Source organism: Lolium rigidum, chromosome 5, assembly GCF_022539505.1.
Source record: "Lolium rigidum isolate FL_2022 chromosome 5, APGP_CSIRO_Lrig_0.1, whole genome shotgun sequence".
Classification (NCBI taxonomy): domain Eukaryota; kingdom Viridiplantae; phylum Streptophyta; class Magnoliopsida; order Poales; family Poaceae; genus Lolium; species Lolium rigidum.
Genome location: NC_061512.1, coordinates 218752690 through 218774570, shown reverse-complemented (window position 1 = coordinate 218774570; position 21881 = coordinate 218752690). Strand labels below are relative to the sequence as shown.

Sequence of the window (21881 nt, the reverse complement as noted above, 5' to 3'; positions counted from 1 at the left end):
TATGAGGATCAGGTTGTGTAACTTGTTACCTTTTTAACAAGAGTTGTCTTTATAATTAACTGATTATATAGTATCTTAATATGATGTGTCACATGATGTTATCACCAGATTTTGGCTAAATCAGGAGGTGGGCCGCGATCAAGATGAGCTTGGAAGATTACATATGGAAGATCTATGAAGCGGCCTTGCACGGAGAATTTGGGCTAGTTAGCCCGTGTATCTTAATATAATAGATTGTGTATCGATTTAGAAGTTAGAGTTTATCTCGTGCACGGTTTAGTGCACGCCCTCATTAGAAAGTCCGCTGGACTATAAATATGTATCTAAGGTTTATGGAATAAACAACAACTCACGTTCAACCCCAAAACAAACCAATCTCGGCGCATCGCCAACTCCTTCGTCTCGAGGGTTTCTATCAGGTAAGCGACATGCTGCCTAGATCGCATCTTGCGATCTAGGCAGCACAAGCCCCACGTTGTTCATGCGTTGCTCGTACTGAAGCGCTTTTGATGGCGAGCAACGTAGTTATCATTAGATGTGTTAGGGTTAGCATTGTTCTTCGTTTAAGCATGCTTACGTAGTGCAACCCTTGCATATCTAGCCGCCCTCACGCCTATCTCAGGTGTGGGGCGGCACCCCGCTTGATCATTATTTAGTAGATCTGATCCGTTATGATTGCTCCTTGTTCTACAAGGATTAGTTTAATATCTGCAATAGTTAGGCCTTACAAAGGGGGGAGGATCCGAGTGGCACGTAGGGTGGCGTTCGCAAGTCCTAAACGGGATGTTCCGAGGATCAACTTCATGTTGGGTTTTAGGCCTTGTTTAGGATCGGCTTACGAGCACCGTGCGTGGCCGCGAGGCCCAACCTGGAGTAGGATGATCCGATTATGCGGTGAAAACCCTAAATCGTCGTAGATCTCATTAGCTTCATCTTGATCAAGCAGGACCATCAAGTATTCGTGCACCCCGTACGAATCATGGGTGGATCGGCTCTTTGAGCCGATTCACAGGATAACCTGAGAGCCGATCGAGGCTCGTATTTAATGTTTACATGTATGCCCTGCCGGAAACTAAGCGAGGCATCCCCATCACCTTCCTGACCAGGTATAGGTCAGGTGGCACGCCCTTGCACTTCGCATCGCCGCGTGTGACCAGAAGAGCATTGCGGGCCGTCGCTCGGAGGGGTCTCGGCCAGCCGCAGCTCTAGGCTCTTCCCGGCTCTACGGTGTTGACAAGGCCGCTGCCCGCCGGTGGGTTTTGGCGAGTCAACACATTCTGGCACGCCCGGTGGGACAATCGTCTACATCAACCACATCGCCATCTACATCTGAGATGGCGGACGGCACGCCGGTCACCTACGAGGATCTGCTCGACGACCTCAAGAAGCAATACAACGAGATCAAGGCCACCCTCGAAGCCGACCTCATCGGCTCTTTTCAGAGGACCCGTTCCCATGGCATCGGATGGAAGGGGTTCTCACCGCAAGGTGCGCTCGATGGGATAGACCTCTCTACCCCGTCGGAGGAACGCACCAGGGGTCTGCGGCAGGAGATCAACTACCTGGTGGCTCACTCGCTACACCGCCACTGCGAGAACTTGGTCAACGTGTTGGAGCGTGTCGCTCTGCGCGTGATCCGGGAGATCATGAGCCACCGGTACTCGCCGTCGGGACCAGCTCTCGGGACTCATCAAGGAGAGTTGCCACTCCGGTCCCGTCCACCGCTGCCATATGCGTTGGCAGCACTCTGCTGAAGTGCCGACTACACCGGCATTCCTCGTCTACAGGATTGGTGGCGACCCTAGTGACTACCCGTTCTTAATGGAGGCGCCTAAGGAGATCCCTCAAGGATACGCGTGCATGTATGTGCCGGATTGTGGTGACTGGGCACTCACAAACCAGGCCACAACATCGGGGACTCCGGCGAAGACAGGAGGAACGTCGGCGACAGAGCTTGAGAAGCAGACGTGGCTAACTAAATACACCACACCGACGAAACTCCCGAGCCCAGCTCCTGCAGTTGGCTCAGAGCTGGAAAAGCAAACATGGCTGGCCAAGTACGCCACCCCGGCGAATCTTCAGAGTGCAACTCCTACGGCCAGCACAGCGGATCAGATCAGTACCATACCGAGAGACCAGTTCGGCATGATGCCGAAAAGAAGGGCGATCGGCTATTCCAAGCCGTACCCCGACGATTACGAGATGATCCCGCTGCCACCTAAATATCGGCTCCCCGACTTCTCCAAATTCGGTGGATCGGATGGCTCCAGCTCCATCGAGCACGTCAGCCGATATTTGGCTCAACTAGGACCGGCTTCGGTGTCGGATCAGCTACGCGTGAGGCTCTTTTCACGGTCCCTCACGGGATCGGCTTTTGGATGGTACACCTCTTTGCCGGCAAACTCCATCCGAGTCTTGGAAGCAATTGGAAGAACAGTTCCATATGCAATACCATTCGAAGCTTCCGAGTCCGGCATTGCCGATCTAGCACAACTACGTCGAAGCGCGGGGAAACGGTGACGGAATACATCCAGCGCTTCAGGAATCTTAGGAACCGATGTTATTCGGTTCGTATAACCGAAAAGGAAGCGATCGAGTTGGCGGTAGCGAGGCCTTGTAACACAGCTCAAGGACATGGCCTCCCAAGCAGATTATCCCTCGCCGGCGCACATGGTTCAGAAACTATCGGCATATGAACGAGCGCCACCCCGACCTGTACCAAGACAAGTTCAAGCGTGCGGTAGTTATGGTCGATACGAGAGGAAGATGAAGTGCCTGCGGGAGACCAAGAAATAGCGGTGGCTGAGTGGACTCGGGGAGGAACCCCCGTGGCCCGCAAATGGGTAAAGCCACCGGGGCCGCCTGGGGATTTGATTTTGACGTAACCAAGATCGAACAAATCTTCGACCTCCTGCTCAAGGAGAAACGAGTTGACGATTCCCGAAGGTCTCAAGTTCCCCACGGCGAAAGAGCTAAACGGAAAGCCGTACTGCAAATTCCACAACTCGCTTTCCCACGCCACCAACGACCTGCCGGGTGTGGCGTCGGCACATCCAAGCGGCGATAGAGAAGGGGCGGCTAATTTTCAACCAGTACGCCATGAAGGTCGACACCCAACCCTTCCCCGCCGTTAACATGGTAGAAATTACCTACCACGAAGGTTGCCAGCCGGGTCCCTCGTCCAGCATCAACATGGTAGGACTCGGAAACCACTGCGGCAAAGATGGAGATGAGGGCAGCTGCTCTCATAGCAAGGATACGAGAGGAGGCCGCTCCACGCGATCGGCTCCGTCATGATGGCAAGCGCTATGTCACGGAGGGAGAGGTGAAGAATATAAGATATCGGCGACCCTCTCTCGATCACCTCCTCAACAAATATGTGAGTCGAGTATGACCAACGCCGACGGTCCAATTACGATGATAGAGGAGATCGTCCGGCTAGAGAAGCCGAGAAGATATCGTCGGCATGATCGCGATGAGGAGGAGCACGAGCGCCGTGCCACGGAAGCATCAAGGGAGCAAGATGACAACGCCGGACATTGGGACTGCCCCTTCTTCGGTACACTCGCTGGGATTCAGGAATGAGCCGATTGCCCACAATCGGCAATTGCCCAGAATGCAACAATAAAAAGAAGGAGGCAGCCAACGTGTCTGTGTTCGAGCGCCTAGGGCCTCTCCCGCCACAAAGCAAACGCGCTGAGTCGCCTCGTTGGGCAGATCTTGAGGATTCAGAAGACGAGGGAGAAGTGAAAGAAGACAGGTACCACCGGCCAAGGTGGTGCCCGACGGACTCAGCCGTTCCCAAAAGCGCGAGGGTTCAGCGATTGCGCGGCCCGGAGGAAGCCGAAAGGTTGTACCTGCATACGCTAAGGAAGGCACGGCCCGATCCGGCTGCAAAGGTTCAGCGAACCCTGGATGAAGAGGGTCGTCCACGGAAAATGGAGTGGCGCCCCAAACGAGGAAAGCCGATGATGAGACATCGGCTGGCACAAACATGGTACTCGTCTTGCCGACAGAGCTTAGCGCTCCACGACTCTACGGAGCACTCAAGGTGGACGACAGCAAGCGCATCAAGTCAGAGGTTGGGTTGGTTTTATCCAGCCTAACCGAATAGCAAGACTAGACCAATGAGCAAACCAGGCGAGGCTGATCCTTGTGATCGGCCCCAAAAAGTTTATGAAGGGACATTACAGGACCTTCAGTCAGCTCTCCAATGAATATGGAGGCCGATTCCAGCAATCGGCCAAAATTACTTCCACCACATGTTCTGCTTGCGTTCAGCACCGATCTACTGGACAGTGACCACGTCGGCATACGAGAGTCAGCGCGGATTTTTACGGAGCCGACGTACAAGTGCAGTGCCCTGGCTAACCATACAAGCCGATATCTGCAGTCATCCAGCAGGTATCGGCTCGGGGGGCATATAATCAGATGAACATGTGCAGATAAACATGTGAGAACATACGTGCAAGGAAACATTGGGGGCCGATTAAGGGAAATCGGCCAAATAAAGAAATTATATATATGAAAATTCGAAAATTTTCGAACACAGCCGATGCAGCAGGCATCGACTTAAGGATATAACAGCCGATGCATGGCCATCGACTCAAGGGGGATAACTGTTACGATCAGAGGGTCAATGGAGCACAAAGGGAGATTTGTTATGAAGGAACTCCTCAATGGAGCAGTTTGGAAGCTCAGATCCTCTCTTCAAGAGCAATATCAGGAGCAGCATGGGCGGGCGGATCAGGTCAAGGATGGATTGCATTAGATTCACCAAAGGAAAGGAGCCGATCTAACCAGCAAGAACTAAAGAAGCTCGGGGGGCAGCTCACCTGGAAGGCTCTCTGCTTTCGGAAGCTGATTCATGTGCAGATCGGCTGGCTCTACACAAGAAGCCCCTTCAGATATGATCAAGCCCAGGTCCATACAGCTAATTTGCGTATCCTCGTCTCTGCCGTGCCTTGGCTGAGACTCGGGGGGCAACAGACCTGTTTTTAAGGGCCGATTGGAGTCACCTCGGCTGCGGCTGCATCATGATCGTCTCAGGGAGGAACTGGGAAGGAAAAGGACGGGATTCTCAGAATGGCCGATGAGTTGTTATCGGCTAAGGGATTGCGAAGAATTTTGGTCAGATATCTAATCGCAGCCTAAAAGTTGAGAAGTTTTAGCCTACGAGCTAATTAGAATCCGGTTTCCTCGGCGTTCAAAAGGAAGGAAGTCCGACGCGTTGCTATCGGTCTTAGCATGACAGGCGGAAGGAATGAAATTGGAAGCAATTAAAGGATGAATGGAAAGAACAATTTCATTAATTCCAAGGAGCGGCTTTACAAGAAAGAGCCGATGGCTCTCAAAAGAGGGATCTGGTGCCTAGTGCACTGCTACTACTAGTCCTATACTACTAGTCGTCGCTGTCCTCGTCATCGCCGCCGTCGACGTCGTCGGCGCTGCTCCCAGGGAGCTCCTCGTCGCTGCTGCCCCAGCTTCTGGCCGGAGCCTCTTCCTCCTCGTCATCATCATCATCCTCGCTGTCCGCCCAGGAGCGGAAGCGCTTGGTCGGCGGATACCCGATGGAGGAGGAAGAGTCATCCTCTTCCTCTTCCTCTTCGTCATCATCTTCGTCCTCGCTGTCCGCCCACATGCGGGAGCGCTTCTTCGGCGGGAGCTTGGCGGAGGGGGAGGCCTTGGCCTTCGCTGCTCCTCCTTCTTTCTCCTCCTTGTCGGAGGAGAAGGGATTCACTGCGGGGTGGAGGCTGTCTTCGTTCTTCTTCTTCGGCAAAGATTGGGTTTTTAATTTCCGAGCAGTTCTCGAGGACATGGTGCCAAAACTGTCAAATCGTGCAGAGAAGTTGGGAAGGCAAGTCGTCATGATGAGGCATGCTGCGACAGTTCCGCTCTCGCCGTGACACGACCCCTCGAGGAAAAAGCAAGTGGTTTTGAAATTATCATTACCAAAACCAGGGGGGCATGTGTTATCACCGGATTTTGGCTAAATCGGGAGGTGGGCCGCGATCAAGATGGGCTTGGAAGATTACATATGGAAGATCTATGAAGCGGCCTTGCACGGAGAATTTGGGCTAGTTAGCCCGTGTATCTTAATATAATAGATTGTGTATCGATTTAGAAGTTAGAGTTTATCTCGTGCACGGTTTAGTGCACGCCCTCATTAGAAAGTCCGCTAGACTATAAATATGTATCTAGGGTTTATGGAATAAACAACAACTCACGTTCAACCCCAAAACAAACCAATCTCGGCGCATCGCCAACTCCTTCGTCTCGAGGGTTTCTATCAGGTAAGCGACATGCTGCCTAGATCGCATCTTGCGATCTAGGCAGCACAAGCCCCACGTTGTTCATGCGTTGCTCGTACTCGAAGCGCTTTTGATGGCGAGCAACGTAGTTATCATTAGATGTGTTAGGGTTAGCATTGTTCTTCGTTTAAGCATGCTTACGTAGTGCAACCCTTGCATATCTAGCCGCCCTCACGCCTATCTCGGGTGTGGGGGCGGCACCCCGCTTGATCATTATTTAGTAGATCTGATCCGTTACGATTGCTCCTTGTTCTACAAGGATTAGTTTAATATCTGCAATAGTTAGGCCTTACAAAGGGGGAGGATCCGGTGGCACGTAGGGTGGCGTTCGCAAGTCCTAAACGGGATGTTCCGAGGATCAACTTCATGTTGGTTTTTAGGCCTTGTTTAGGATCGGCTTACGAGCACCGTGCGTGGCCGCGAGGCCCAACCTGGAGTAGGATGATCCGATTATGCGGTGAAAACCCTAAATCATCGTAGATCTCATTAGCTTCATCTTGATCAAGCAGGACCACCAAGTATTCGTGCACCCCGTACGAATCATGGGTGGATCGGCTCTTTGAGCCGATTCACGGGATAACTCGAGAGCCGATCGAGGCTCGTATTTAATGTTTACATGTATGCCCTGCAGGAAACTAAGCGAGGCATCCCCATCACCTTCATGACCAGGTATAGGTCAGGTGGCACGCCCTTGCACTTCGCATCGCCGCGTGTGACCAGAAGAGCATTGCGGGCCGTCGCTCGGAGGGGTCTCAGCCAGCCGCAGCTCTAGGCTCTTCCCGGCTCTACGGTGTTGACAAGGCCGCTGCCCGTCGGTGGGTTTTGGCAGTCAACACATGATCAATCAAAATTAATGACTTGAGCTTATGCGGTGGAAAAGGAGCGATCACAAGATTAGGGAGGTAGTGAATCTTTGTGGTTTTAGAATACTATGTTGCTATTTTTTCTTTACATGTGATTTTTTACATGCATTATTTTTACATATGACGTGAGAAATAAAATAGGAGACCGTAGCAACGCACGGGCATTCAACTAGTATATATATATATACCAGCACTATTCTGCAACCGGTTGCAGAATAATATTCTGAGCACCGACTTGGACTTCTCTGGACACAAGGTTGAGCTTCCTAGATGAGAGGGTTGACCTTTCTGTCGGAACTTACCTGAACTTCCCATTTTCTTCAGAGGTACTGATTGTACTACGACTTTCTCAACCGTTGGTCGGAACTGTGCAAGTGATATACCGTTGGATAGATAATGAAAAACCGCAACTTTTTCATGTTTACAACTTTCGTAGATTATGCATGGTTTAAATTTAATTTTGAAAATACGAAAACGCTTCTATATGGCCAGAACACGAACTTTTAGTTTGATTTTCGAATCGCTTATCGAAAATGTACAAATGACATACCGTTGGATAGATAATAAAATTGCGCAACTTTTTCATGTTTTACGTTTTTTCAATATCCTCACAGTTTTTGAACAATTTTGAAAATACCGAAATTCAGACGTACTTAAAAACGAGCGGACAGTAATTTGGATGTTTTGTTTCAACCGTTTGTCGGAATGATGCAAATGATATGGCGTTGGAAAGCTATGAACTAGGCGCAACTTTCTTATTCCAATTATTTTCTCTAATTCCTTACAGTTTAAGAGAAAAACTTGAATTACTGTCCGCCCGTTTTATGTTACGGGCACGGAATGATTATCCACACGATTTTCATCCGGTATATTTAAACAATGCAAATGATATACGGTTGGAATGGGGTCAAAATGGCGCATCTTTTTCGTATGTACCATTTTTGCCAAATCCGAACAGTTTAAAAGTAATTTTAGAAGTTTTGAAATTATGTTTGCGGTATATTTTGTGGGATAACGATTTGAATTTGGTTGATTATCTCCATTTATTTGTTGTAAAATGTTGTAGGTAATGAAATTAGACATATGCTCTATCATATAAAGCTTTTGGTGACAATGATTGAAGTGGTTGGTTATCAAATCGATGAGATTTCCACAATAGATTTCCGCTCCGTAAAAACGAGGCATTGAACTTCCCTCGACACGAACTTGCACTTCTAGGGAAATGTGGTTGTACTTCTCGGCGTTGTTTCACGAAAGTGTTCGGTAAAATGACTATAAGTTTCTCATACGGTGTCCGTTTGAGGTCCACAACCACACAAAATGCTCGGCACACGCACGCCGCATGTGAACTTCCCGCGACATGTCCTTGTACTTCTTGGCCTTCGTGGTTGTACTTCCTGGAAATGTTTTGATACTAGTGTGTGTTTTACAAAAACTAGCATGTGTGCTTCAAAATGATAATTTCAGATTGTCGCTATATTCTATTTAAGAGATTATGCACTTCCCGGATCTTAATATTTGAACTTCACAACGTTACTATGTGAACTTATGTGGGGGTATTTTCTTCATGTAATTACCGCTTGTACTTCCTGTTGTCTCCGCCTGTACTTCTCGGAATCACTACTCGTACTTCCTCACAGATGACAGGATTATTTTGTTTTTTCTACATTTGGATTTTGTCGGGTTTCTTGTACTTCCTATATTAAGTGGGTGTATTGCTCGTGTCGAATGGTTGTACTTCTCATTGTCAAGTATATGAACTTTCTTACGGGTTATGGGATTATTATTGTTTTTTACTATGTGAACTTATGTGGGGGTATTTTCTTTGAACACTTTTAATTCATGTAATTACCGCTTGTACTTCATGTTGTCTCCGCCTGTACCTCTCGGAATCACTGCTCGTACTTCCTTGCAGCTGACGCGATTTTTTTTTCTACATTTGGACTGGTTTCTTGTACTTACTGAAATAAGTGGGTGTATTGCTCGTGTCGAATGGTTGTACTTCTCGTTGTCAACTATATGAACTTCTTTACGGGTGACGAGATTATTATTGTTTTTTGCTATGTGAACTTATGTGGGAGTATTTTTTTTTGAACACTTTTAATTCATGTAATTACTCGTTCGTACTTCTGTTGGCTCCGCTCGTGCTTCTCGGAATCACCTTCTGTCCTTCCTCGCAGATGACGGGATTATTTTGTTTTTTCTACATTTGGACTTGGTCGGGTTTCTTGTACTTCTTATATTAAGTGTGTGTACTGCTCGTGCCGAATGGTTGTGCTTCTCGTTGTCAAGTATATGAACTTCCTCGTGGGTGACGGGATTTTTTTGTACATTTGGATTTTCTTGGTTTTCTTGTACTTCATATATTAAGCGGGTGTACTGCTCGTGTTGAATGCTTGTACTTCTCAGCGTCAAGTAGATGTACTTCTCACCGTCAAGTATTTGAAGTTCCTTGTGGATGACGAGATTTTTTTGTTTTTTCTACATTTAGATTTTGTCTTTTTCGTGTACTTTCTATACTAAGTGATTACACTGATCGTGTCAAATGATTGTACTTCTCATCGTCAAGTATTTGAACTTCCTCGCAGATGATTAGATTATTTTCTTTTTTGTACATTTGTTTTTTCTCGGTTGTCTTGTACTTTCTATAATAGGTGGTTGTACTGCTCGTATCGAATGGTTGTACTTCTCATCGTAGAATTTCAACTTTCTCATGAATGACGGGATTATTTTGTTGTTTGCACATTTAAATTTTGTCAGTTTTCTTGTACTTCCTATAATAAGTGGATCTTGCCAACGAGGCACACGGGGAAGAGGAGTAGCGCCGTGCGGGCTAGGGTTGCTCGATGTGTACTGCTCGGATCTAATTATTTTGTATTGCCGAGACTATAAGATTTGTAGTCGGCACTAAAATGACTTTTCTATTGTAGTGCTTGTCCTATATTTTTTGAGCATGACACAGTGACCATAATCGTACTGCCCGTTGCTACTCGTGTGTATTGCCGATACAACCCCCTTGTATTTCCTTGATGAATTTTTAACAATTTTTTACGTGAACTTTCACTACGGAACATGTGCACTTCCGGGCGTTATTTACTCGTACATCGTGAAATCTAGAATTGTATCACATAGAGCCTACAACTCTCATCGGCATATACTATAACATACTTTGGTTTTTCGGAGGATGAAGCGAACATGGGTGGTCAATCTTTGGTTATAAAATATTCATTTATAACAAAGTAAAGTAAATTATGAGCGGGCCATTTTGCTATAGTAGTGAACTTTCTCTCCACCACGCGTGGTCAATCTTTTTTTATCCCCTCTATCATATGTATGTGTTTTGCATTTAACGATGGTGTGAATAAAATCCGCCCAGCAGCACCTGAAGCTTCATTCGACTAAAAAAGAAGTGAAATGTCGCAGTAGAAGCTCCACACCTCCACACCTTTTGCCTGCTTGGCAGCAGCACCATACAAACAAACAGCAAAACTGCAGTAGCACCGGTGCTAGCTTTTTTTTGGGAAGTTTATGCGCTTTAAGCCATCAGTACACTGTTTCAAGTTTCTGAAATACATCAATTCAGACTCAGGCGTGGAAAAATTTGCATCCATGGTGAAGAACAGCAAAAAAAACTAGCGTCGGCATCCTAGAGACGGGGGGAGGGGTGGCGGGGGGTGGAGGGAAGGGCGGCCGCCGCCACGCGCGATGGAGGGGAGGCCGGCCGCCGACGCGCGTGCTGGAGCATGCCGGCTGCGCGTGTAGGTGGGGGATGGGGCGATGTGGAAGGTCGTGGCGGGCGGCGGGGTTGCTTGAGCCAGCAGCGCCGAAGGAAAAGCGGATGGAGGGGTCTCCCGGTGAGGGAGCAACGCCGGTAGTAGCGCCTGAGCTGCAGCACTAGGGGTGGAGCAAGGGGGACCGCCGATGACGAGGAGGTGCAGAAGAGGGCCACCGTTGTCGAGGAGGTGCGGTGGGGTTACCGCTAGCTTCGAGGAGGTGCGAGGGACGGCCTTCGGCGGCCCACGGATGCAGAGAAGAGGCGCTGCTTGTCGTGGCGGCGTGTGGATTCGGGGGTGGCCGGCGGCGGGGATCCGAGGTGGCGGGTGGTGGGGAAATCAGGGGTGGCCGGCGGTGGGGTAGCAGGGCAGGTCGGTTGCCGATGGGAGGGTGTGAGGATGCGGCAGCGCTGCCATTTGCTGGAGGGAGATTGCGGCGGCGGTTGTGGTTGCCGGGGGAGGCGCAGGAGTCGGGTCGTGCAGGTGTTGGGGAGAACGGATGTGTCGGTGGAGCTTTTTTCCCCGCGAGTGGAGCTGTTTCAGACCGTTTTAAACTAGAGATGTGTGCTTCCTATATTTACTTATTTGCACTTCCTATAACCGAATACTTGTACTTTATAGTTTTACTTATTTGTACTTCTCCGAACAAGTTTTTATACTCCTCAAGATAATTTTAATTACTTATAAAATTGTTTGCAATTAATTTATTGACTAACATAAAAACATGTACTGCGGCATTAGAAAAGTTGTACTTTTACTCCTTACAAAAAATATGTACACTGCTCCTTTCCTAAAATACTGAGCGTGGACTGTCCACAGAGAGAAACGGATAGAATAGATAAATTGGAGTGCCCGTAGGGAGAAATAGAAAGAAGAGATAGGAAGAGGGATTTTAGATTTTTTAGGATTTTGGTGTTATGCCTCAGCTTATGCAGACAACAGTAGTATGGAAAAGAACGCACATGTTTGCTCTGGAGTTTTACCACGGCCGTTGAAGTTTTCAGCGTGCATAGCCACCTGAAAAGATTAATTAATTAAGCTGAATGTAGATTTCAACTATTTCAGAAAGTGGATTGCCTGAATATGTGCGCAGGTGGTGTGCATGTATAGGACTTCTGTAGTGCTGGTTCCCAGGTCGGCGCTGTGATTTCTCTTGCGCCTATGTGGAGCCACAGTGGCAGTACGATCCCGACTAGGCGCCGGATGCCAAGGTCGCGAGCTGGGGGCCACAACTGCAGAGCACGGGGCGGTAGGAAGAGCTTCAACTAGAGCAAATCCGTGGCAGCAGGCGAGCTGACTACAGCTCCGGCGTGGATTATTCAGTCTGAACTGCTACTAAATTATTCAGTCTGAACTGCTACTAAATTATTCAGTCTGAGCACCATAGACTGAATTGCTATTTTATTAGAATGGCCTGCTGTTACAATCTAATTGTACTGCTTGCTCTGCCAAAATTGTACTTTCCAACGACAACAAGTAATCACCAAAATTGATATCAATACAGAGGGAGCGAATCAATAGAGACTAAGAGGTAAGATGAGGCAAATGTAATTAGCTGTATTCAAGCACAATGCACAATAACGAACAGGTTCAACATAGCTTGTCACAGCCAGTTGCACTGAGGAATGATTGTACTTGTTTAAACATACATCTATATAATGCCCGAGAACAATGTCTTGTACTTCCTGAGAATGATTGCTTAAAGTAGCTATCTTACAATTGATCTGTAAATTAGAAAAAATAGCACACAGGTGCACATGCGACTTCGATCATGCACAGCTGCCTTCTTCTGCGGCACCCAAATTCAGAGCGGAGGCAGCTTGTCCGATTGAATAAAAAGCGAGGCTTATTGCCAGCACTGCTGCATCAGATTTTTTTACTCGTTGCCAGTATCTAAACGAGTAAACTTCCGGTACTCATTTTCACTAGTTTTCAGAACATCTACAACCCATGTTGTAACAACTATACTTCCTTTACATAATTTGTACTGCCGACAAAAAGATGCAAAAATTTGAAAGAACAGAGAAACCGAGGGACAGAGAAACACGTTGCATATAACGGTACATGAGATGGTCACCAGAGCTGCTGCGATGGGGACGGGGGCGGCATGAGGTTGAGATGAAACGAGAGAGGGCGGGGCCGCGCGAGTGAGCCGTGCCTGGCGGCTTGGAGCGGCGGGGAAGCACCGGTCGTCCTGGGGAACAGGGACGCCGGCCGCGTGCTGGGTCGCTGTTGTGGAGGAAGAACAGCTGGCTGGGTCCCCTCGCATCCATCCATTGCCATTGCTGGGTCGCTGTTTTGGTCGGCCCTCGACTGCTGTTATGGACAAGGTGTATGATCGAGATCACCAAACCTTGATATAACGATACAGGATTTGATCTAGAGATTGTCTTGGGGAAGAAGAAGAAGAATACAGAGGAGGATCAGATTCGTTTTACTTCTTCCTAACCACTCACACAGCGACACACGCCTCTATTTAACTCTCGCCAGACACAGCTGGCATTTGCTAGCTACGTGACCACATGTCACACTTTTCCGTCACTCACTTCCGAAGACGTAATCCCCGTAGGCGCTTTCCCTGGAGGTATCTCCTCCCGTGTCATGCTCGGCGTGACACCGGCCTCCCTTGAGTAGCAGCTTGTCCCCAAGCTGCCGCATGCTGAAACCGCTGGCGAACCACTTCATAGTCTTCCCATGTTGCCATATCCTCTTTCATAGTTGACCACTTAATCAACACCTGCAGGTAGGATTTGTTTCCCTTCTTCACCAATCTCCTGTCCAAAATCTCCTCCGGTTCCAATTCCGCAATGTCCGAGTCGAAGCGGAGTAGGCAACTCTGTAAAGGCCGGAGTGTGGTCTAGGATATAGGACTTCAGCTGAGATACGTGGAATACTGGGTGCACTTCACTTGTTGACGGTAGCTCTAGCTTGTACGCCACTGAACCATATTTTGCCAGCACCGTGTATGGTCCAAAATACTTGAAGGACAGTTTGGGATAGGGACGACGTACCACTGATTGTTGGACATACGGTTGCAGTTTGAGTAACACCTGTTCTCCAATCTGAAACTCACGAAAAGATCGTTTGGCATCAGCTGTGCGCTTCATCCTTCTAGTGGCTCTGTCCAGCTGCAGTTTGAGGAATTCCAACAAATTGTTTCTTTCCTGTAGCATTTCATCCACTGCCAGAGGCACTGTGTCAATACTGACTGGAAACATCCCGTAAGTTGGCTCATGCCCATACAGTGCCTTGAATGGAGAACACCCCAGTGTGGTGTGATAGCATGTATTATACCAGTACTCCGCTAATGGTAGCCACTTGACCCATTGTTTTGGTGATGCAGCCACTGAACAGCGCAGGTACAATTCCAGACACTGATTCACTCTCTCTGTTTGTCCATCCGACTGTGGGTGGTATGCCGTGCTCGGATTCGATTGAGTGTGTAAGTTGGTGAATAGGCTTTTCCAAAATGCCTTTGGTGAAGATATTGTCCCGATCGGACACAATGGAGGAAGGCAAACTATGCAGTTTGACCACATTATCAAGGAATGTACTGGGCCACTTGTGGTGCAGTAAATGGGTGCTTGAGCGGTAGAAAATGAGCATACTTAGTGTACCTGTCAACCACTACCAGAATTACCTCATACCCTCCAGACTTGGGCAAGCCCGTGATGAAGTCCATGGACACTGATTGCCAAGGAGCTGAGGGAGATTGCAAAGGTTGCAATAGTCCTGGTGTTTTGCAATTCTCATGTTTTGCCTGTTGACAAATTGTGCACTGCTTGACGAATTCCTCTACTGCCACTTTCATGCCCTCCCATGCAAACAAGTTTTTGAGCCTTTGATATGTCACCTGTATGCCTGAATGCCCTCCCAACGCCGAGGAGTGAAAAGCTGTGATAATTTTTGTTTGTAGACCCACATTGGCCCCAACCCACACTTTCCCATGGAAGTCTATGAGGCCATCCTTCATTGTGTACCCCTGAGCATTGTGGCCTGATACTGCCAGTTCTCTCAATAGCTTGTTGTCTTCTTTGGATCCACCACATAGGAATTGACCACCTCTTGCATCCGGTTAGGTTGAACCACTTGAAATTGCATGAAACACATGCCCAATGCGTGACGGTGAGTCAGCCGGTGTATTGTCTATTCCTTTGTTATACTTGGAACTTATATTGCAGCCCAATCAGCTTGGTCATAGCTTTTCTTTGCAGTTCAGTGTGCAAAACTTGGTCCTCCAAGCAGCACAGACTCTTGTGATCTGTCTTAATTATGAAAGGGCCTCTCTGCAAATAAGCTCTCCATTTATCCACAGCCATCATTATTGCCAAGAATTCCTTTTCATATATTGACAATTTCTGGTTGTTAACCCCCAGTGCCCTACTCAGATAAGCAACAGGATGCCCCTGCTGTAGCAGCACCGCTCCAATCCCACTGTCACATGCATCAGTTTCAATAACAAATGGGCGGTTAAAATCCGGTAATGTGAGTACTGGTGTTTGCGACATTGCTTGCTTCAGATTATCAAAGGCCAACTGAGTAGCAGAAGTCCACACAAAGGCTGTATTCTTTTGCGGCGAGATCTGTCAATGGTTTGGCCAACGAGTCCATAGTTCTTAACGAATTTTCCGTAATATCCGGTTAGACCAAGGAATCCCCTTAGTTCTGTAAGGTTGGATGGTTGTGGCCGATGCAACATTGCTTCGTTTTTGTTTTGTCGGTGGCCACCCCTTTATCGGAAATGATGTGTCCCAAGTACTCCAATTGAGTTGCTGCAAATTGACATTTCTTGAGTTTGACATAAAATTTGTTCTCCTGCAAAATACGGAACACAACCCTCAAATGCTTGCAGGTGTTCTTCGATGGATTTACTATACACCAAGATGTCATCCATGAAAACCAGCACACACTTGCGAATATATCCGGAGAAAATGGAATTCATCACACACTGAAATGTGGCCGGGGCATTAGTCAGTCCAAATGGCATGACCTTGAATTGAAAGTGTCCATGGTGTGTCTTGAATGCTGTTTTCTCTTCGTCTTTTTCCAACATCCTTATCTGGTGATACCCACTCCTCAGATCGAGCTTGGAGAAGAATTTGGTACCCGCCAATTCATCTAACAATTCATCAATGATTGGCATGGGAAATTTGTTCTTGATTGTGGAAGCATTGAGTCGACGATAATCTATACAAAATCTCCACTAGCCATCCTTTTTCTTTACCAACAGCACTGGTGAGGCAAATGGGCTCACACTTGCCGTGATAATTCCCATCTTCAGCATTTGTTTCACTTGTCTCTCAATCTCATCCTTTTGCAAGGGCGAGTATCGATAAGGGCGAGCATTCGTTGGTGTAGTGTCTGGTAACAGGGAAATGGCATGCTCAAAACCCCTCATCGGTGGCAATTCGACGGTTCTTGGAAAATCGATTCGTACTGGGATAGTAACTGTTGCACGCATTCAGGTATCGGCACCACTGTTACCTCTTCTTTGTTTTCCAGAATTGTTGTTGCCCACAATTCATTCGCATGATGCATTTGTATCACCTTCTCCAAGGACACCTCTGAAATATGGTCTTCTTTGTCTTGGCATAACCCCTTGCAGCCGCACTGTGGTGCCCATATATGGTACCTCAAGCCATTTCTCAACCCAATCACAGTTCATTGGTCGAAACTTCTTCAGCCAGTCTATTCCCAACACAGCATCATAGCCCCCCATATCTAGTACTAGCATATCATGCTCAAATTTGACTCCATGAGTGTGCCAAGTGAATTTAGGAATGTAGCTGTTGCATACCGAGTTGCTCCCCATTTGCCACCTTGACCTGAATAGGTGATGCGGACTGTGGGATCGAGGCCTAGTTTACTGACCATAGTCTGCATCAATAAAGCTTCATGTCTTGCTGAATCAACTAACGACAACTACTTGTCAAATTGTTGACTCTAGCTGGTAATTGGATCGTGCTGTCAGTATATGTTCCACTAATAGCGTTCATAGACAGCTGCTCCGCCTCATCTACTGCCAACGCTTCCATATTAGTCACCATTTCCAGCACTTCATCCGACAGAACTTCAGGTGCTGTATCCACTTGCATTGCTTTGAGTTGAGCCACCACTGGTGCTGCACATTGGTGTCCTGGAGCATATTTTGCTCCACACTTGAAGCACTCATTGTTTGCTCTTCTGTATTCCTTCAGCTGTTGTGCCTTCCACACCTCCCCCGAAGTGAATTTGTTCTTCTCCTTCCATGGCGTGTTTTGATACTGCTTGTACGGTTTATATGCGGGCTTGGAGCTGTGCAGTGTTTGCTCAAATACTTGTGCCATCAGTGTCGCCCTCTGCACTGAATCTGGCAATTGTGCTTCCACCGCCACACGCAGCTCCTCTTTCAGGCCTATCAGGAATTGAGTAACGAGCATCACGCCACCAAATGCTGAATCATATAACTTGATGTGATATACCAACTTATCAAACTGTTTCCGATACTCTGCCACCGTTCCTGTTTGCTTCAGCTGTAGCAGTTCTTTCAGTTTTACTCGGTGCGTATCGACATCGAACTCCTGGAGCACTTTGCACACTGAACTGCTCCCAACTCAACCGCTGACGGTTTTGCTTGAACGCATGATACCGGTGTCGTTGCGGCGTCACGGAGGTACATCGTTGCTTGCAGCTACTTGAAATCCTGGAGCGATCGATACGAGTGAAGAACGTCTCACGAGTATCGACCCAAATGCTCGCATCAGTGCCATCAAATCGAGGAAAATCCATCCGTGGCATCCAGGGCCTTCTCTGGTGAGAATCCTCATTTTCCGGGGACAGCGAATCACGCACAGTTGAACTCTCACGGTATTCCTCTGGGCGAGGTGAGAAGATAGCTACCTGCGGATTTGCAGCACTTGTCGGCCCTGGGCCGAAGATGCTTCCCGTGGTATGAGGGCGCACCAACACCGGCGGTGGGTGGGTGGGCGCAGCCTCCTTGTTCTTCACCCCGTGCGCGAGCGACACCTGCTCGTCCTCCAGTTTTCCCAGCTTTTCCATGGACGAGATCCACCTTGATGCGTGCACTGATCCAGTCGCTGCCCTTGGAGATCCATCTTCGCCTCCATCGACAGGAAACGCTCCTCCAGCGTGTCCAGCTTTCCCATCTTCTCCATCAACCGCGCCTCCATCGCCTCCATCGCCGTCACCGTGAAACGGACCTGGGCACTCGGCTTGAACGGTGCCGTTGCGGCGAACTTCTCCGAATCAACCGAACGCTGCGTGGGATTTACGCTAGATCGCTCGAGAGCAATTAGCAACCGTGAGCGGACGCCTTACCGGTACGATCTCGAGATCTAGTCGCGCGAACGGATCGAACGAAGCAAGCGATACCAATTGTTATGGACAAGGTGTATGATCGAGATCACCAAACCTTGATATAACGATACGAGATTTGATCTAGAGATTGTCTTGGGGAAGAAGAAGAAGAATACGAGAGGAGGATCAGATTCGTTTTACTTCTTCCTAACCACTCACACAGCGACACACGCCTCTATTTAACTCTCGCCGGACACAGCTGGCATTTGCTAGCTACGTGACCACATGTCACACTTTTCCGTCACTCACTTCCGAAGACGTAATCCCCGTAGGCGCTTTCCCTGGAGGTATCTCCTCCCGTGTCATGCTCAGCGTGACAACTGCTCACGGTCGTCCGTGCACTCGTCCAGTGCCACCCACGCCACCATCAATCTCCATCACCTCTCGCCTAGACTGCAGGCAAGGAAGTGATAAAAGGTAAACAATTCTAAGTACAGTTATTGCACATATGAAAGTTCAGGGTGTATTAGTAAACCGCATTACATATGTAGAACAAGGCAGAAAATTGCAGCAACTCCCAAGAGCAGAGAGAATCCGCAAACATGCTATCACTTTAGAACAAGAGGCCACACTCAATCACGACTATGTACTGCCGAACAAAATACTGTTGTTGTACTTCTTACAGACGCGCAAGGAAAGGAACTGATGCAGCCTGCAGATGCATCCGGGAGGTAGGAGCTCCAGCGTGGAAGCTTGCCGGCGTGGGCTGGCCACAGGGACTGGACAGTGACCCGGCGCTCAGTCGGTAGGTTTGCCACGACGGCGGGAGCTCTCGGAGACGGACATCGGCGAGCTCCTCCCAGCCGGTAGCATGGATGGTAAGGAAGGGGTGGGGGCCGGCAAGCTCCCACACGCGGCAGCGCGCGAATCACCTTGCGGCGGGGCGAGAACATCCTGCAAGCGCGCGGACCTCCAGCCGGTGCGGGAACCTCCAGCGGCGGCGCGGGGATTTCCACACGGCAGCGCAGACCTTCAAGCGGCAGCGCCTACCTCCAAGGGTGGGGGAGCACGCCTAGGGATGTTGGCCGGCGGCGGGAGCCGCGTCTGCTGCGGGAGGGAGGTGGGGGTGAGTCGCCATTGATGGCGGAGATCGTGAGAAAATGGGAATCGGGGCTAGGTGGGGGCAGGACGTACAGACGAGTTTCTCTTCTGTTTTCGGCCCACTGTATCCTATATAGGGCCGGGTGAAATAGTGTAACCCTATATATATATATATATATATATATATATATATATATAGGATAAATACTTCCTACCCCTGGGTGTAGTTACACCCATGTCTAATATACTACCATACGGAAGTATCTATGATACTTTATCGGTTTGAGTATGTTCGTATACTATATCTAAGATACTCCAAATAAAGTTTTGTGAAAAAAATGCAAGTGAAGCCATAGTTTGCACTATATATCCGAAATACATGCATATGTATACGTATAAAATGAGTCTACGTAAAAAAATGTACATACTGCCTGCAAAGTAGTATATATACTTCTAAAATAGTTTTATATACTTCATACTACATGTACATACCGTTTGGTATGATAGATACTCTCTAGATTATGAGAAACACACGTGGGTGTAACTACACCCGGGTGTAGTATGAATATGTCTATATATATATATATATATATATATATGAAACTCTATTAGATACCCTGGGTGCAGAATTACTTATTGTGCACCCTGGTCGATCGACCGAATCGGTTCGTCCTGACTCCACCACACCTGATGGACCGAACCCAATTAGATCGTGTGTCCAACATATTTTTATGTTCTTATTATACATCGACGGTTTCTATATCCTTCCGTGGGGTGCTGGAGGCAGAGCGGGGCATATATGTTGTAGTGGTCGTAGTCACCCAGCCGGGGGTTGTTCGCCGCCACAAAGCACTGCCAGTCGTCGGACGGGCTGAAGGTGCAGTTGGTAAGGATGCCGACCCACGCCTCATCGGAGATCAACCCATGGTTCCACAGAAACTCCAGGTTCCCCTTCTCGTTCTTGTAATCGTCGAGGTACGGGTTGCCAACCTAGATAAAAGAAGAAAACCTATGGGTATACGCTTGTTGCTGCGCAAGGTTCTTCTAAAATATGTGAATGAATCTACTTACGAAAATGCCGCGGAGGTTTATGAAGGTGGTGCCGTGGAGCTCGTTCATGAATTTGATGATGGTGGCAAGCTGAGGGACGTAGTGGCCGCCATAGCTCTCGCCGGTGATGTAGAAGTCACGACCCTTGTACTCGGGGAACCTCTCGAGCCAGTTGAGCAGGAACACGAATGCATCCTCGGCCGTCCTCCTGTCGCCCACGTTGTCATTGTTGTTCTTATCGTTGCTCGCGTAGGAGAACCCGACACCGGCCGGTGACTCCAGGAAGATCACGTTAGCCACTGCACATCGAATCAGTTCACTATACGGAGTCCACATATATGCGTATCAGAATGCGGAACTTAGCCTTACAGTTATTCCAGGAGTGCATATTTCTCCTAAGGGTCTTGCCGTCGGAGTTCACTCGGAACGGGCCGAGCTCCATCATAGCGCCGTAGCCCAGCGACGAGCATCCTGGTCCACCATTGAGCCAGAGGATGAGCGGCTTGGAGGCCGCCTCGTAGGGAGCTTCGACGAAGTAGTAGAAGAGCTCTCGGAAGTGCTCCTCGCTCACCGTGATGTAGCCGGAGTACTGGTCAAAGTTGATGCGCGGCGGCTGGCCGGGCAGCGCCGTGATATTGTCGGCCGCCTTGGTGCCCGCCGGTGGGATGGGGCATTTTGTTAGCAGGTGGCTGAAGCTGCTGGGGTCGGCCCATGGGTCGCTTTTCTCAGGTCCGCTCGCGCTAGTGGCCCTGACAGTTTGCCTCTTCTTAACCTTGGACTCGATGAACCTCATGAGCTGATCCTCCTGGGAGGCGTCGATTGTTGTGAGTGATGCGCACACCAGGAGTGAGACGAATAAGGCAATGGTGTTCCTCATCTCTCCTTTATCGTGAGGAGGTCTTTTGATAGATTATACTATTGTTGAGTTGGTATTTATATAGGTCGACGGTTGATGGATGAACAACGGACTGATGCAATCAGCTCGGATCCTCCCAGGTGTCTTTGGTCTTGGATTCCTCGAGAGAGTTTTGAGTTTACCTGCAAGGCCAAATTAAGGCAATATAGCTGACATCGAAAGCACCCATCTACCTGCTAAAAATAAGGATCCTAATCACGCGCAAACGTAGGTGCTGTCGCAGTTGCCACAGAAATTTGCGTGTGGGCCTGCCAATTTGCCACGTGGCAGTTTTTCCCAAAAATATTGCCACCAATACACTTGAATATCTTACGGTTGGTGATGCATTTGCTTACTAGGATAAAAAAAAATCACATTTGCTCGAATCAATTTTTTTTTAGAAAAAAACAGCAAACTCCGAGCATAGAAATCTTATAGATGCCCATTTTCAAAATATCTCATTCAAGCTGCAGTAGGAAGGTGTACACAAGTAAAAAAGCTTAAGGGGAGAGGAATAGGGAGGGATTTAGGGATTGATTCCACATCTTGTAGATGGCGGGCTTTGTATCCTTTTTGAGATAAGAAATTCAAG

The 21881-nt window shown here is 48.4% G+C and overlaps 1 protein-coding gene across 1 annotated transcript; it reads right to left on the bottom strand.

The window, feature by feature from the left end:
- Nucleotides 1–20073: 20073 nt before the first annotated feature.
- Nucleotides 20074–21271, bottom strand: LOC124657093 (serine carboxypeptidase 1-like). The gene is made up of 3 exons (XM_047195706.1): nucleotides 20764–21271; nucleotides 20416–20693; nucleotides 20074–20334 (listed from the first exon to the last, which is right to left on the bottom strand). Exons 1-3 carry the CDS (start codon nucleotides 21269–21271, stop codon nucleotides 20074–20076), a joined length of 1047 nt encoding a protein of 348 aa, XP_047051662.1.
- Between the last annotated feature and the right edge of the window lie 610 nt (nucleotides 21272–21881).